The sequence below is a fragment of the Gambusia affinis genome, linkage group LG06 (genome assembly GCF_019740435.1).
Source record: "Gambusia affinis linkage group LG06, SWU_Gaff_1.0, whole genome shotgun sequence".
NCBI lineage: Eukaryota > Metazoa > Chordata > Actinopteri > Cyprinodontiformes > Poeciliidae > Gambusia > Gambusia affinis.
In genome coordinates this window covers 23,526,789-23,545,352 of record NC_057873.1, presented here as the reverse complement: position 1 = coordinate 23,545,352, position 18,564 = coordinate 23,526,789, and the positions used below count along the sequence as shown (strand labels likewise).

Sequence of the window (18,564 nt, the reverse complement as noted above, 5' to 3'; positions counted from 1 at the left end):
TTTTTCCTTCCCTACATTGACATTCAAGACGATAATAAAAAATGCAAACACTAAGTTTTCATCATGCAGTTGCTTGGTGTTGAATATGAAATGATTAATTTCAAGAAAAACAATCCTACATTGTTGTAATGCACAAATATTCAATAATCGTCAGTGTAATCCTGCACATTTTGCGCGAGAGTGGTTCCTCGTGATGTCTAAAAATTTATTTTACTTTTCAGTTTTCAATTTGCATTTTGCAAAGGTTACCGCAATGTGCAGCGAAGGCCGTGTTATTTGGGGGAGGAGGGGAGGTGGCGGTGATATCTGCTCAAGTTGCCTCCAATTATCCCTCGCAGAATAATTGGAGGCAAGAAAACAGCTATTCACAGGAAAACATCCGTTGGGGGGCGAATTATTATGGCCAAGAGAGAAAAGGAAGAGGAAATATATTAAAAGAGACATTAAAGCTGTTTGTGCAGACAATTTGGGTCGGGGTAGTTATTATGATTTGCACACTTTGGGGAACTTTGAAAATAATTGGAGAGCTATACTCCAGACCTCTGAGGTAAAATTATAAGACAAAAGGAAACCATCAACTTGAAGTTAGTTTTATTTATTTAGTTAGTTACACACCCACACAGCAGGATCATGACAACTTCCAGTTCTGGATTATTGAATTATATCAGTATTTTAACTGCATCTAAATATCAATCCGAACAAAAATAAACTTATATATGAATTTAAAGTGATCCAAAGCATTTCACTGCATGAAATAAAAAATAACATATTATTGCAGACAAGATGCTCATGCACTGCATGGCTGTAATGTGAAACCGACACCAAAAACGTACTTCAGGCTGGTAAATGAATATTTAATTGTATGAGTCACTGTGAAACGTGTTTATTATGTATAATTACAGTGGTAAACAAAGATGGCTACTTATCTGCTGAGGAGCCTGATAAAAAATGAAAAGCAAAGACTGTGATTACACTAGTTGTATATGGTGCTAAATTAAATAAACAACAGAGAAGAATAATCTACCCATGATATTAATTTGAACAGAGATTATTTCCTTTGTAATGCATCATATTAACTAAAACGCCTTCACAATGGCAATCAGTGATGAATGTTTTACTTTTGTCCTGAATCTGTGCAGTTTTACATGAAAGCAATCTTAAGCCATAGTTGTATACTGATATTAATTATTTATCCAACACTGCAGGCAAATCTTCAGCTAAGATAAAAAGGGTTGTGAATTATTTTTTGTCTTTTGTTGCTGCAAAATGACTCATGGTCAGATCCAACATAAAGTAAAACTGTGTGTTTGTGCATTCGCAGCTTCACTCTGAAGCTCATAATTAGCATCAGGTGCTGGAAATTATTGTTTACTCAAAAAAGCCATAATTGCTTCAAACGTAGTGCCTTGTAAAAGCATTAACGCCGGTTGAACTTTTGCACGTTTCATCGCATTATAACCACAAAACTTCTGTGTTTTCACTTGGCAGAGCAAGCTATGCAAAGTAACACATGCTGAATATGCAGGCAGTCTTCTGATTTAAAAGTTTGTAGAACCACTTTTCATTTTAATTACAGCGGCGGTCTGTATCTACCTACTTTCCATATCAAGAGACTGACATTTTGTTCCTATCAGAAGAACTCAAGGTCAGTGAGATCAGATGGAAAGTGTCTCTGAGCATCAAAGCCTCTTAATTAGATGTTGACCTATAACATTCAAACACATGATCCAAACCATTGTAGCTCTGGCTGTATGTTAAGTGTAGTCTTTCTCCAGCTTGGCTTCACCGTAGTTCCATTAAATCCATCCAGATTCCACGTCCATGCTGAAAAAAAGCATCGAAATTTTTGATTGGTGAGGAGGGTGTGTTTAGGGTGCTGACATGTAGAGAAAAAAAAAATCAATAAATTTCGTTCTTATCTAATCAGAGCACTGTTTTTATTCATTGTCACTCTCATGGAAGGCAAGTTTGTGGAGTGAGCAACCAACAGTTGTGCTGCCAGCAGTTTTTCCCACCTGAGCAGTGAAGCTCTACTGCTCCTCCAGAGTTGGCATCAACCAATTGGCTTCCTGTACCTGCCTGCCTAAAGAACACAAAGCAAGGCTCATCCAAGTCTCCATGTTTGCTGAAGCTAATGCAGCTGCTGACAACAAATGAAATGTGGAGTAGCTACACTTGAGAACATCATCACTGTAGGAATGGTGGCAGCATCATGAAATATTTCAAGAGGTAAAGGCCATTTGGTAGATGATATAAAATGACAGCATTTCCAGCTAAATTACCCCCTGACGCACCAGTATATAAGCTACTGCGCCAGTGGAGGAAGTATCGCCCCCTTCAGGTTTGAACTATTAAAGCAAAGTCTTGAGACGCTTCTTAAACTTTTCGTTTTTATGTCAGATTAAAAAAAAATCTATTTCATCCCAAATAAAATCTCCAGATTTAGAAACATCAAGGCTCTCAATCCAATCCAGTGAGTATTTTTTTTTCTTTTATCACTACTTTAATTTGGTCTGATAAGGCAACGACCTCAGGAAACTCCGAAGCAAAGTTACTTTTTGAGTGAAGACACCGTTGCACTAACAATATTGGTCCTTCTCCCTTGCCATCTGCAGAATGATGAAGTATGAGGCCAAGTCTAACTCTGGTGCAGCAGTAGCTCACACCTGACAGCCCAGACAAGATCAATATTTGATTTAGAAAGTGAGCCACCACCTGCCAGGGTCTCTCGGGGTTCACAGACTCTCACATCTTTGCCCCAAAACACCGGTTCTTCTTCTGCTGATATTGTAATGAAATGTACGTTGTCAGTTCAGCGTCAGGATGAGGTTTTCAATCCGTCACCGCTAATCATACACGATACAAAAAAATCTGACATTTTTTGACCTGCTGGTGTATTCAGCAAAGGGCTGGACAATGTGGCTGGAAAACGGATCACCATATAAGCCGAAATCAATAGTTGTCTATATTGATAATTATTGGTTTGTTTTTTGTTTTATAAATCTGAACTACCTTTAAAACGGGTGACCTTTCCCATTTTATCCCGTTTTCACTCCATGTCATTGTTTATTTTTATAATGTTATGAAGCACAGTAGCGAAACCTGTTCCTCAGTAAGTTGTTGCTAGGCAACCAAAGAGCTAGCGAGTTAAGTTGATGCCACCAACCTCGCTTATCTGGCCATGAGAGGTTGAGCTGCTAAAGCCTTTTCTCTTACTACATCCCCCAGAATGCTGTGCAGTTTTGCATCAAAATTTAGTGAATATTCTAGATATTGAATATTGAAAATTCTATCAGATGTATTATCTACTGATACTGATCACGTGTGTTGTGATATTTTTTGCTACCGATTAATAGTCCAACCCTAATTCAGCTCCAGCCCCATTTACTCTTACAAATTATTATTTCTAAGAAAAAAAAAAAAAAAATAATAATAATAATAATAATAATAATAATAATAATAATAATAATAATAATAATGATCTATACTTTTTCATTTTTCTCACAGTGATATTCTGCTCTATGCTGGTTTATCACATAAAATCCTAATAAAATATAATGGTTAAAAATTTGCCAGGTCTTAACTTAGCAAACCTTTTAAAAGCTCAACAGAAAATACTTTTACACACAATCATATATAAAAAACAATTGTTGCTAAAGCCCAGAACCCTTTTCCTCTCCATCTCAGCCCTTCCTTTAATTTGCTCCTTAAATCAACTCTAGTTGCCTCTCTTGTTCTTCCTTCCTCCCCAATCTCTGGATGTTTAGTTGTTTATGGGGCCAAGTACGGAACAGCAGGTGCAAGGCCTGCGAAAAAAACGCCACAGAAATGATCCAATTTGGTGCGGGCAGTAAATTTTTCCGACATCTGGTGCAGCTCGCGGCATGGAGATGAGCACGGGACGAGGCGGATGCATATCTCCGTCTGACGGCGTTGCTGACGATGCACAGAAACAGCCGACTTGGAAGTCCTGAAACAGACCGAGTCGGACTGCGAGTCCCACGCTCTGTCTCTGGTCAAATTATTATGGATGTTTCTGCCGCCGCGCAGGATGTGAGGGAATGAAAAGCAGACAGACCATTAAACTTAAACCTCGGCGTGCATCATTTAAATGTCTGTACCTGCGTGAGGTCTTGGATGTGAATTTAGCTCACCAGACGCCTCCCAGGCTGAGCTAATTGAACAGATTACAAACCTTTCGTTCTCCCCGTCTAATCTGTGTGCGGTGGACTTAATGGGTCTGGAGCAAAAGTCTCAGTCCACCAATTTTGTAGCCGATTAAGATCTTCTGCCATGGCTGTGACTCTGGTCATAACTTCATTAATGACTTGGCTGACTTTTCGCAGCTCTGCTGGTGCCAGTCCCTTTGGGCTTAAGCTCACCCACAGAATCAGTTTCCTTAAAGCTTTTCTTGGCTCCCAGCTGAAGGTTTTCTATTTTGTCCAGAGGAAATGAATCCATTCGCAGAATCATGAGGAAAATCATCTTTAGACAAAGACGTATAATTCTGTTAATTTTGATAATTAATTAATTAGTTAATTATGGCTTGAAGTTAATAATAAAAACTACTTTTTAGCAGGAAATTTGAATATTGTTAAAGCCTAATAAGAAGTTAATTTTGATGCCCAAATGTTTATCCATTTCTCTTGTTGGGACCCGCAGTTGAAACCAGATATTTACATACATTAAATAAAAATACGCACATTGTTAAACTCACTGTGTGAAGTTAAATCCGACTCGACATCTCTAGCTTGAGGTTGGTTAAAAGTAACAGAATTATTTCCATTTTGTAAATAGGAGAAAACATATTACTTTTTTTTTTGGTCACTTTCTTCAAATTCAGACATTTACATACATTTGGTATCAGGAATAATAATTTGTCATCATTGATTTCAAGAACCACCACATGCATGCATATCATATACATGGACTCCTGTTGTCAACTGTTTTTTTATCAAGTCAGAACCGTCAACAATCAGGACACTGTAAAACACTTTCTGGGTTTTTTTGTTTGTTTGTTTGTTTTTTGGGCTAAAAAGCTTTTTGAAGATGTTAATTTTCAAAAAATTAGCATTTGATGCTGCCCACACAGCCAAAAATACCAATACCTGCTTAGAGCTGCAGGCCGCTATTAAAGCAACTCGGTCTGCCTTTACGCCTCAGAAATACTGAGCTTAGCTTCACAATTCCCTCAGCTAACACATTAGCTGTAAAACATTGCATTTTCTAACTGGTTTGTTGCAGCCTGTTACACGAGTAGCATGAATTACTTTCACTTAGTTTTTTGTAATTGTCAGTTTGGATTCACTGGTGATACTGATTTGAAACCATATTTAACCATTTTTGCACCCCCATAATCCTGACTGGGTTTAACACATTTCTGAGTCCGGCCACATCGGCTGATGAGCTGTTGCACACAGTTAGACAGAATATACTGCAGACTGTAACTGGACACGCTTCCCATTTCAATGAATCTAATAGCTGAGAGTCCTTGTACGTACAATCGGACAAGAAGGCGCGCTCGCAATTCATTTCACACTTCGTTAGCCGGTGAAATTTGCTGGTGGGGTATGTAGCATAGAGAGGGAGATCGATACGTTACAGCCAGGTATTAGCGGGGTAGCGGGAAACAGATTTTTGACAGATTGTGCAAACAAATTTACGAAGGCAAGACACAGATCTTTTACGTTTTGCAGACAGGAAGGTTCACACCGGCACGTGTGTGCGATTCCCTGGGAATGCTGGGCACGGCGCTCTTTGTTTCGCCAGTCCTTCGTAATCTGAATGGAGTAAATCATCACTGTGTTTGAGATTGATGGCCGTTCTTAATTCTTTGGACCACCCATTGTATTCTGGACACCAGGTCGGGCTGCCAGCTAAGCATCTAACCTCTTTTGTTGCCGTCAGACATCTCTATTCATCATAACATCGTCTGCGTCCTGCTGTTGCTGCCTTAAAGCAAAAAATAAATATAAATCTGAGCGGCAATTGACAGAGAGCTACTAAAAAAACCCTTTTAATGATTCCTCTCTAAGCAGGACTGATTTACATTTTTCTATCTAACAAAGCTCAAATTTTTAAGACTTTTTTTGAACGTTTGAAGACAAAGAAAATTTTTTTGAAAAGCAAGTTTAATTTTTTTCTTTGCTGTATGAAAGATACATTTTTGAGCCATTTCTTCAAAGAAGACGGTCCATTTAGGTGATCCTGAAACCACTCGAGACATTTCACATGTGTTTTTGCTCTGGATTAGAGCTTTCCACTGTGATTCCCTTCCATCAACACCATTAGCCAGCAGGAGATATTTCTGTAGGTGTTTTGCTCTTACCCTCGGGTTATCGTCTGGACTGGTTGTTGTCCTCAGTTTGGTCTTTGTAGAAAGCCCTGTCGTAGGAACACTAAATTTTTACACACATCCTGTTTTAACCTGCCTGTGCAGTCCTCTTTGCATGTTAAATCAGCAGTTGCACATTTTTTACCCAACCATCTGTGTATTCCAAGACATAACATGAAAGCTGTTTAGAATCTGTCTGTACTGCAGTTATCATTTATAAATTCCCAGAAGTATTAATGTACCACATTTGAGCCCTTCTTTGATGCTATAAAAGATAGCTTTTAGTTGTCTCAGTTCATTTATTTTTTTTTTCTTACTGAAAAACTTCCGTCGGTTTTAGTTTTAGGAGCCATCTTCAGTGTGTAGGAACGGGTTTATATCTAGACCAAAGAAAATGAAAGAAAAGAAAATGCCTCAAGCAGGATTTTATATATAAATATAGATTGTCGAAGGTGCTTCAGAAAAACACTTCTCACTCCAGTGATCACTGGAACTGAACATCTTGTTTCACCCTGTAGCCAAAATCCTCCAAACACAAAAATGAACAATGGGATTTACCCCTAATTAAAGAAATCGCTTTCTTTAGACGCTGTTCATTCTCACTGTGTTTTGCCGAAGCTACACACAGTGCCTTGTAAAAAGTTTTCACCCCGTTGAACATTTTGTACATTTTGTTCCATTTCAACCACAAACTTAAATGTATCTGAGCGGCAAGTTTTGAGGATTGTCGTGAAGTTGTAGGAAAGGATTTTTTTATATTTAAAAGGGAGTATTTCACACATTATGTATTTTCCCCATGAGTCAGTTATGTTTACAGCATTTGGGGGTCTGAGATTTTTGCTCAGTCTCCTTCACAGAGAAACTCAAGCTCAGTGAGACAGAATTTCCCAAGTTTTACCAAAGGTTTACAATTATACTTAAGGCTGAACTTTGACTAGTCATTCTAACACATAGAGGTCCTTGGTCTTCAGAGTCCGGTGTGCTGCTACCTTCAGATGTGTCTCTGCTTCACCGTAATGCAGATAAACAATCAGGTTAGTAGTAGGACTCTGAAGAGCTTGACTTCAGAGTCCTACTAGGATTTGATTCAGGTGTGTTGTACTGATTTCAGGTGAACGTAGCTTAATTCTCACCTGTTTGTTACTCATTTTAATCAAGAGGTGTGAACGTCTTAATTTAAAAAAATGCTTTATAAGTTAATCCATCTAAGTTGATCCCTTGCAGAAAAGTTAAGCATTTGAAAGCGAAAGCGGTGAAGACTTTGGATTGTAAAGGTTTAACGCTCAATGTTCCGGTCCTGGAAATGCCCAACATTTCTCCATTTCTGCTCAATTAAACCTGCAAAAAGATAGAGAAAGTTTTGAACATTTGAACAACTGATTTTGGTGTTGAGAAATGCTCTGATGACACCAACAAATATAATGTTGTTATTGGTGATATATGCAGAAAAAAACAAATTTGCAGAGAATAACACTTCAGATCAGCTTAAGAATATTGTTTACCATGGAAAGGTCTGGACCAAATATTCGCATATAAATTATAACGTCAAGATGTCTTTTGCTATTTAGTTTACAAAAAACTAAGCAAAATCTAACAAGTTATTTCAGATTTGCAATGCTTAAATTGCACAACGTAGCTTCACTTGTTTCTAGATGTTGTAGTTGTTGATTCTTTTGTGGCAATTGGTCTGATTTAAGTAAACACAACATATTTTCCAATGGGGCAAAAAAGACTTTCTATGCCTTCCTTCTTACCTCTCTTCAATAAAAACCAGATTTGTGGAACGTACAACTGATGACCATCATGTCAAGAGATTCTCCAACCTGAACTATTCATCTTGGCAGTCTCTCTAGAGGTAGCACGGACCTATTGACTGCTTCTGTTTGAGGTTGTCCTTGCTCAGCTTGTCAGTTCAGATAGACGACCACGTCTTGCTAAGTGTCGGTTGTGCCGTACTTTTTCTGTTATTGGCTGATACGTCAAACAGTGCTCTATCATATGTGTAGATGTGTAGTTATTGTCAAACAGCCTGGCTCTACTTTAAACTTCATCACAACTTTGTCGCTGACCTTTTCTCGTGGGTTCCTTGGTCTTCACGATGCCGTTTGTTTACTAAAGTTCTCTAACAAACCTGGTAGACCTTCACAGAAAAGTTCCTTTTCAGATTAAAGTTGCTTATTTACAATTTATGTGACTTTTGAAGGATTGCGCTACTTTAAGTTCAAGGGCTATCAGTAGTTATTTGAGGCATTGTAAGGCTACTGTATATAAATAGTGCAAAGTGTCAAGACTTTATGACAGCATGTCTTGATGAGAGGACCGCCATGTTTCGCCGGTCTCCCTGTGGCCCTGTGTGTTCCACAACCAGCAAGGACATTGCTCTTTTTCGGGTTTGGCCTTGTACCAGAGTTATGTTTCTGATGCTTCATTGTCTGTCATTCAGTTCAGGCCTCTTTATTTCAAGGTGAACTTAATCCCTCAGTCCCTAAAAAAAAAAAGGGAGGAAAAAAGACACTCTGGGAGTGAAAGTGGGAGTGAGAGTCCTCCAAGGTCACTTTTAGTGTCTTCCCCTCTTTTTGGAGCCGCTGAGTTTCTGACAAGTCAGAGACAGGTTCAATTTCTCCGACTGTCAGGAGCGCCCTGCTTTTTCTTCTTTCTTTTTTTTAAACGCCATTGAAGACAGATATAAGCCAGAGGAAGATGTTTCCCGACTTTTCAGTATTATCTGAGGGGGCATTCTTTTCTCCGGCCTTATCTCTCTGTCAGTAATGGGCCTTCAGTGATTCCTGCCAGATATCCGCCGTGGACGGACCGTTAGGCCGGGCAGATGGAGCAAAGCTTTCCAAGATACTGTAGATCTGGAATGGTCTGTTTTTCCACACGTCTCTGCCCGTCGGTGATCGGTAATTCCCACTGAATGGCAGCTTGACAGACACTGGTCCTCTGCTTGGTAGGAAAGCAGGAGGGGATAAGGACGGGAGGAGTGATTGAGCCGCGGCGCTGGAGGTGTTGCGCAGGGAGCTCTTCTTTGACCACCTCCTCTATGAAAAGTGCAGGAGGAGTTCACCTCTTCCGGGTGCGATAAAGATTTGAGTGAAAGAGCTTTTGAAGTGACAGATAATGGATATCTTCATCTGGCCCTCCTGACTCAAAGCTCAGTTCAAGCTTTTATTGTTTTGTAGAACAGTCCACTGAGGGGAAGGGTGCCACGCCAGAACTGTCTTAAAGTCTTTGACGGTTAAAAGAGACAGGCGGAAACTTCAAAAGGCGGCAACCTGCGTGCGAACCGATCTCTGGCGCCTGCTGGCAAATTAAAGAGGCGTTAATTACCCTGTGAGCATATTATCTCATATATAAAATCTCCAAAAAGAGTTTACTCCCCATTTCCTCACTTTATAATGGCAGATTATAATTTAGAGATGAAGACTCGGAGGCATCAACAAGGAGCCGAGCTGTGACAACATGCAAGATTCCCGCTGCCCTCTCTTTGGGATGATCTAAACTAGAGTTGTCCCCACTGAAGTAGAAGAGGAGGCTCAGCTGGGGGGCTTTGAAGTACTGCTCCATTATTACACGGATGATCTCTTTTGCTCCGCTATTATACATCCAACACACTATATCTTGAGACAGCTCTCATCCCTCAAACAACTACAAATCTAGGCGGCGCCCAGTCGGCCGGAAAGAGCCGAGAAACTGGTGAGACACAGAGATAACCGAGGAGTATTTACAACACCGCAACACACCGCATTTGTGGAATTTCCTTCAATGTTGGACCGTTTTGTGCTCGGATTTTATGATTTTATGTAGCTCATTCTTTAGGGTACTGTATCCTTGACATTCTTTACTTGGTTTCCATTTTTTTGGAGCATGTAAAACAGCAGCTGCAGAGAGAAGAAACCGAATGTCACATGAGAAGAGCGAGTGATTTTCATGTTCGGCCCTCTTGAGCTTTAACACTGCATCTGGCACCCATAGGAGGGTGTGTGTGTCTGCGTGCGTGTGTGTCTGTTTAAGCTGTTTAGGCAATCACTGCTTTGTTTCCTGTCTCAAAGTTAATACTGTAGCTCTTAAAGCTGCACACACCCATGATAAAAAGCCTGCTTGTTTTTGCAAAGATCATCTTTCTCGTGTTATAAACTCTGTCTTTCAAAATGTCGCGAGCCAGGTGTATCTTATCGGACCTGATGGCTGAAACTTGAAGAAAGAAGACATTTTAGTAGTTTAACAATTTATTTGTTTAGCAAACAGCGGCCTCAGTAGTTTGCGGTGAACGGTAACCAACCAAAACATCCTGGCTCCGCCTCCTCCTGATGCTGGTCTCCGGCTCGATTATACGCTCCTGAGGAATGGCATCCCCGTCTTCAGTCAGCCTTTGTGGCAAGTCAGCTAGTTGGGTTGCTTTGATCACTCTGCCACAAACAGCGCATCCAAACTGATTCCACAAGGGAGTGGTTGAGGTCAGGGCAAGCAGGGCAGACGTCCGCCTCTCTCTGTTATGTCACGACGACCCCACGTCATCTTACTTGTTTAACGGCAGGATGGGTTCTCGGGTCGAGGACATTTCTTGTGGTCTTGCATTGCCAGTGTAAATTCCAAAAGCTCATTTTTTTGCTTTCTCTTCTGATTTATGAATGGTGAGAAGTGTTGATTCTTTTAGTGGACAGAGTTCGATCACAGGCTGTTCAGACTGCCAGTGGGTGTGAAATCTCATCTTGATATTTCTGATGGCAAGCTTTGTTTTTGGTGTTGTTGTTGTTGTTGTTGTTGTTTTAACCAGGGGATTCCACCCAACACAATCCCACTGCCTAAGCTGTTTGTTATTGGTGTAAAGAATTTGCTACTCTACTTTGAGGCAAAACCAACATCTGCATTTTATATACAGATGTGGGAGCATTTAACACCAAATGAGCAGCTCCTACTGACAAGGAGCATGTTACAACAAAGATGAAGCTTCAGCAGTAGCTTTAGCTTTTTTTGCTACAGTGAGCTCCCGTCTATTTCTGGTTCCGTATTTGCAGATGAACCAGCTCGTAGCTATGTCTGTGGGACATGACTCCAATTTATTCAAGGGTTGTGCACCTATTTACAAAGTCTTTTGTACCACATATCTGAAATATTTAACAGAAAATGTCGTTTTTGAAGCATAAATACCTAGGCTCTACTTCACACACCATTGGCCAATCCAAGAGTGCCATTTATTTTTCTTGCCAGTGATTGGTTGCATACCCAAGAGGTGAGAAATTAATGACTTTCCGTATTAGTCTCTGCTGCTTAGTTTCCACTGTGTGTTTTAATGCATATTAAGGTATACTCTCTGTTTGAACTATTAAGTAGGCAGTTGTGCTTTAGAGGGATCTCAAGTATTTGGGGATTTCAGCTATTCGCAAGCGCCTGTAGTCTCTAACCTCCAACAAATACTGGTGGTGCTCTGCAATATCTTGGCTGCATACGTGGGCACACCCGTCACTTAGTTAATTTACATTTTAATTTGATTTTAGTATTCAGTATTTTGGAGTACAAATCTGCCAATGATTGTGAATCTGAAGAATCGGGAAGAAAGTTTAGCTGTCAGAAAGAAAGAAACAAAGGTATCAGTCAGAAGAAGAGCACAAATAAAGCTCCACAGCATGATATAAAAATGTTTGAAGAAAACATTGAAAACGATGACAATACAGAAACGGGATGGTTTTCCAAAACATGGTGAAACAACAAGTCTGAAACATATCAGGGAGATTGCGACGTGGACGGCGGCAGCACTGAAGGAGTTGCAGGAATTTACGTCAAGTGTTGGTGTGTTCTACATCTGTCGTTCTGTTCTCCATGTTTGACATGAGGAGTAGAGTTGCCAAAGATAACACACCGTCCTCGCTGAAACCTTATCAAAACTATGAGAAGTAATGTGTGTTTTGGGTGGTCAATATCAGGACCACCGTTCCAAAAGATTTGGTCTGGAACAAGCTGCTCAGCATTACCAGAGAAAGACAAATCTACAGTGAAACACGGCAGTGGCAGCAGCATGTCCGGTGGCTGCTTTTCTTCAGATGAAACTGGAGATTTTGTGCAGGATAAAGTAATAAGACAGTTACAAATAGTGTAGTGCTAAAACTTGAGAAGTCTACATTACAGCTGACTATAAAGAGAAGTTTCACTCTACAAAACAAAAAAGGACTCTGTGATTGGAAAATTAAAGCCCTAAGATTAGAACTAAAATGATTTAATTCTAAATCATTTTAGAACTAAAAATTAAACCATTTTAGAACAAAAATTATTTTAGTTCTAAATAAATGGTTGAAAATTTGTCTACTCATGTAAAGAGGGCTGTGGACACGAGATGTCCTAACAATCCAAAGGATTTGTTGAAGATTTGCAAGGCGTAGTGGGTAAATGTTGCTAAGTCTGCGGCTTGATGAGAGTCTGCAACTAAAAATCTGTTTCTTTTTCTGTTGAATTGTACAGAATATAATTCTCAATGGAGAAAAGCTTTGAGGTCTTTAGTAAGATCTTTTTTTTCTACATCTCTTCTTCTGGAATCTATACATGACAAACATCGGGACATTTTGTACAATAACAAAGTTATTTCTAAAATGTAAACTTCGCTGTCTCTATGAATAAACTCATGTCAACAAATTATGGCCAGCATATGTTGGCTTCTTGTTGCTTCATATTTCGTCATAGCACAGGTGTAGCCCATTAAGCCAAAATGCCCTCTAAGGCGTTATGTCTGTCACTGGAACCTATCAATTCAGAACACTTAGAAGTTTCAAAAATACATATATTTTTAAAAACTTTTCACTCTCCCTTGAAATGTCCCTCCGTGGTTCCGAGGGGGTCAGTGGGTGCAGAAGGCTGGGCTTCAGACTCGGTGTTGTGTCTTCGTCACTCAGGCGGGCTGCTGCGCACAGAGCCGCCACCAGTCACAAACAGCAGACCTGGTGCCAGCTGGGTAACACATGGCTCGGTCCCCGCTGCTGGGTTCGGCTTGTTTATGAAAGCTTACATCCTTTGCCTGCGTGGAATCTCTGAAGCTACGCGCAAGCCCACAGTGGAAAAGGGGAGTCGCAGTTTACTCAGACGGAGGCTATTTATTTCCCCCGGCTGACGTGGAGGGAGCGCAGGCTGGACCGCTGGACTGTGGCCACCGCTCCGCCGCGTCTCCGAGCCGGGAAGGAGAGGACACAGCAGCGCTCACCTGCCAGGATTTCTATTTACTTTTTTATTATTGTTATTATTATTTGACATATCCACCTTTCAAAGCCTGTTTTTTCCCCCTTCTTCTTCTACCAGAGCTCACTCTGGTGGCTTCCTCTGTGGAAACAACTATCCCTCACTCAGCGATGACTGCTGTGAACGATCCACCGGCTCTCTGTAATTTCTCCGCCGCCCGCCCTTAGAATAAAAAACAGGCTGGCTGTGAAACAACTCAGCACCGTCACTGTTGTCTAACAGCTGGGATTTACACTTTATAATGTCTTGACGTGGAGGGGACGACGTAAAGATGATGACAGTGAGTAGCAGTTCATTTAGAGTAGGTACTTTATGCTGCTGCGACGTTATTTCTGACCGATAGCGGTGCATGGATCGGGGTCAGTTTTATCACCGGTACAGCCGGTGGTACAGGGCGTTTCAGCCGGGTTCCTCTTGGGACTTTTGGTGGTGAGAGGGGGTGGGGGGCATTACATCATTAGACTGAAGGATATGCATGATGGTGCATATTTATTTTTGACTCCTTTTCAAATGAAATGCTTCTCTAAAAAAAAAAAAAATAAATAAGCTGTTAATTATAGATGCTTAATAACATAATGATAACATGTCTCGAATGCCTTTTGGAGTGAGCTCTATGGAAAAGCAGCCTGGGCGTATGCGATGATGCCCCTTTAAATACCCTCTAGAGGAGGACTCATTTGTGAGCGTAGTATTCTTTCTCATTGCAAATAAACGCGCCCCCTCCCCTGACTTAAAAAAAAAAAAAAAAACACCCACCCGGCTGTGGGGTTGATAACGGTGCAGCTGTCAATTTGCATGTATTTTATTGGTCGAACCCAGCCTGTGTTCAGTCTCTCTCTCTCTCTCTCTCTGGGTTAATCCCACAGCGGATCAAGCTCTGCAGCTCCGCGTGCAGTCCGCTGGCGTCTCGCGCCGTCTATCTAAGCGGCTCTCTCTCTATATATATGAACTACTCACTTTAAATGATTGCATTATTTGGGTCATGTGACCACGGCGTGTTGACGCGATAGAGGCTGCCTGGAGAGCGGCGAGGCTACGAATGTCGCGCTTGAAGGAACGTAAAGGATCGGTGGACCGAGATTTAAGACGCGATTAGCACGTAACAGGGCGAGAAAAGCCAACCATGACAGACCGGGTCTCACACCACTGGGGCTGGTGACCATACTGTTTCACCAGGCAGGGCGCCGGATGAGCGCGTTGGTAAGGTTCTGACTCCCTCTACCCTCCTTCTATACGTACTGGGCCGGATTTAAGGCTAAATTGCACTTTCCGGGTCCATACCCACCCACCCAGAGGTTAAAGGGATAATTCTTATTTCCTTCTTTCTTTTGAGTAAGATTCTGTGAATGTATTATCAATATTAATACCTTTATCTGCAATAGAAAGATGTTACAATTTCATATGACAGTGAGCTTGTGTATATACACAATCAGGATCTTGGCTAACAGAACTCTGTTTAATTAGCTGATTGTCATGATCCAAACAACCAAAACTAAGATTGATACACTTGGGATGAGACTGGAACAACATGTTATACTGGCAGATATCAACTGACAAAGATGTGTATGAGTTTGTTTTCTTTTCTTCTTTTTCTTTTTGGAACAACAGCAGTATCCATCCATCCATCCATTCATCTATCCATCCATCCATTCATCCATCTATCCATTTTCTTACACCCTTGTCCCCAGTGGGGTCGGGAGTTGCTGGTGCCTATCTCCAGCTAACGTTCCAGGCGAGAACAGCAGTATCATTATTTTTAAATTTAGGTTGCCATTGAACAAATGACTCCATATTTCAAAATTCAGAAGTTTTCTGACTGATGAGGTCAACTGATATTTGTGCCTTTTGTGATGTCATCGACCGAAACACGCGAAGCAGTATTAGCATTTTTGTTGTTGTTTTTGATTGTTTAATGAAATCTGGCAGCTTTAGCAACGGTTGCTTGGCAAAGATGCTTAATATCAACTGACATGCTTTAGCATTTCCAGTTTAAAGGGGAAAAAATTCAGCTAAAACAGGAGATTTCTTTCACTGGTTGTGTTTCTCTTGAAACTGCAATCTTTATCGGTCGGAAGTGGCAGATTAGAAATATCAGAAAACAAAAAAGTGGTGTCTCCCAGGATTTTTTCCCAGGTCTGGATAAATATGGAGAAAAGAGAAAATTCACTGTTGAAAATGTTTTTTCCCCTTTTTTTTCTTGGTCAAATCAAAATTTCTAGAAGAAAAAAAAAACATTTTAAAAGACCTATATTGATTTCTACAAAGAAAATATCCTTTAAATATGGGGTGCCAAAACAAATACTAGTCTGTAATTATAATATTACTTTGTCATTAAGCTGACAGGCCATTTGTTTTGCATCTAGACCCTCGCAGATAATAGTTTTAAATTGGATTTTTGGTTCTGTGCCAGTCAAAGCATTAATCGTAATGGTTTGATTCAAGAAGCATTTTTCTTAATGCATGTAAAAGCAGACAACATTTCTGTAAGTATTACAAATGAAAAAAGAAAGACATGTCACTTGATTTGGTGAACTGGTCAAAATGAAAAAGCAGACCAGTGAAATTACTGGTTTACCAGCCTGCTAAACCAGTAACCACCTCAACATTGTGCCTTTTAATAAAACAAAAGATGGTTTGTACTCAACTGAGTAGAATTTTTAAAAAATCAATGAAAAAATCTGAAATACAATTTCCACATTGCTCACCCACTTGACTTCTTAGAGATCCTAACCTTTAATGTAAAATGCTGCCGTTGTTTTCTCTACTACTTGACAACATATAGCTGGCTCAGGCTAAATCTCATATCCCATTTAAAGAGGTCTTACAATTTTTTCTGGACATTTGCATGTCAGTCTCATCTCTGCAGCAGATTTACTTCCATTCCCTTCGACTTGTTTCTCACGGAAATGCAAGTTCCTCAGAAGGGCTTTATGATTCCACATCCCATCAGCACTTTTCAGATGGACTCTAAGATGCTGAGTCACATTGCTTTCCCACAACAAACACGTTTCCCGCACTTCCTTTTGCAGTAAGCAGCTGCGTGATCTTGTGGGCCTAACTTATTATAAGTTTATTATGATAAGCATAACAGCAAGCACTTCTACGTTTCCCCTCGTCCGTTCGGTCTTGCATGAGAAGCAGAGCGGATTCCGTCCTCTTGGTCTACACCGGCATTTAGCAAGCTTTATAATTAATTAGTTTGAAGAGCCGCTCATAATGTGCTCACAGAGGAATGTGTTGTTAATTTGTCTTTGCCCCGAGAGAAATTTGGGTGTCCTTTGCTTTTTATTAGGTATTAAAAGTAGTGAGACATTCTGATGAAGGTGCGCTGGGTCCAAGGGGAGAACAAAAACAACAACAAAAAAAAAGAAATATTACAACAATCAAAGGCTCCGGTTTGGTGGAGATTTGTGGACGGTTGTAAACAACAGGGACATTTTCATTAGTTGTGCACCAATCAGTCAGCTGGTGCAACACAGGCAAGGTCAGACAACAGCTCCAATCTCACCTGTTCGTGCCACAGTTTGCTGTGCATTAACATTTCTCCGTCGCTCTCACCCAGCGCTCATAACACTCTGTTTAGTCCCCCGTGCTGCTGTGCAGATGTAGCAGTAGGCAGTGGAGCGATGTTCTGACACGTTAAGCCACAAAGACCCCTCCCTTACGATGCGTGTTTGTGTCAAATGTTGCACAAGGCCATTCCAAGCAATCTGCTATTCATTTAGAAACAGAGAAACATAAACCTAATTACAGTATTCATAAGCAAAGCTCAGCAATAGTTCTTCTGCCATTTATGTGAGGACCGAAGAAGAGTGAAAACTGATCGTCTCAGAGGAGACCTTCTGGATCTAACAGAAAAAGCCGTAAAAGACTTAGCTTTGGCTGGAAAAGAAAGGAAAATGTGGAGGAATTTCTGAAATGGCTGAGATAATTACAGATGTGAGTCCCCATGACTTAAATTATATACCATATAGAACAGAATATTTGTGCCAGTAGCCAGCTTCCACTCAGTTGTTTTACAGACATGTGGCTTATAGCTTGCAAACTGTAACGTTAAAAGCATATCGGCTTAATGAGAGTGATGGGCGGTTCTCTTTTAGTTTCCTCATCTGGACTGTCCCTGTTTTCATGACCAGGATTTTCCAAATAGCTGGGTGTGTATTTCGCTTCAGAGGGAAAAGAATTAGAATGGGTTTCTAGACTTCATTCAGCTGGAGAAAAGAGTCTTAAATTAAAAAAAAAAGTCATATGAAATCAATCAATCAATCAATCAATCAATCAAATTTTATTTGTATAGCATATTTCAGCAGCAAGGCGTTTCAAAGTGCTTTACATCAAATCAAACACAAAAACACAATGCAACATAGAATCAAGAATCAAAACAGAACATAATATGAAATATGGGAATGAAACTGAAATTGAAGCAAAACAATTAATATAATTAAAGAAATATAAAAAACTAATGAACTCCAACTCAATCAATTACCAATAAAATGCTGAATAAAAGGGTAACATGGTTCTGTCAATAACATAACATAGTTTTACCAAATTCTGCTCTGAAACATTAAGCGCTTTTTCCAGTTGGATTTAGTATCGTAGTGTGTATTTAAAGTACAGTATTTTCCGGACTATAGAGCGCACCATACTATAAGCTGCATCTACAATTTCTTTGAAAAAAACAAAAAAAACAAAAACAAACTGGAAACGTGCATATATAAGCCTCACCGGGCTATAAGCCGCTGGTATCTCCGCCGCTCTCGGTTTTCTGCAGCAGAGGGCAGTGTTCTAATAAATCTGCTAGATTTATTAAGGCGCAGCCTTCTGTCTGCAATGCCGAACCATGGTTTCCTTCACGAGTTTACGTGCAGCGGCTCTATTTCCTTCCTGTACTGCCGGATCGATAGAGCCGCTCATATGATGCAACTTAAAAGTTGCATCATATGAGTTTGAAGAAATTTCTCCGTCATGCCTGCTGCTAGCATATGCTTGTTCTAAATGAAAATGAG

General features: G+C 40.3%; 1 protein-coding gene across 3 annotated transcripts in view; it reads left to right on the top strand.

Moving 5' to 3' along the window:
- Window positions 1-18,564, top strand: part of schip1 (schwannomin interacting protein 1) — a 269,390-nt gene that overhangs the window by 203,811 nt on the left and 47,015 nt on the right. Inside the window, exon 1 of one of the 3 annotated variants that reach the window (XM_044119240.1) lies at window positions 13,236-13,838. The exons of 1 other annotated variant lie outside the window; for it this stretch is intronic. In XM_044119240.1, the coding sequence (XP_043975175.1) occupies window positions 13,830-13,838 (9 nt within the window). In that variant the 5' untranslated portion in view covers window positions 13,236-13,829. Of the gene's footprint in view, window positions 1-13,235; window positions 13,839-14,331; window positions 14,759-18,564 lie in introns of those variants that run through there. One more of the 3 variants, XM_044119239.1, reaches the window with a different exon arrangement.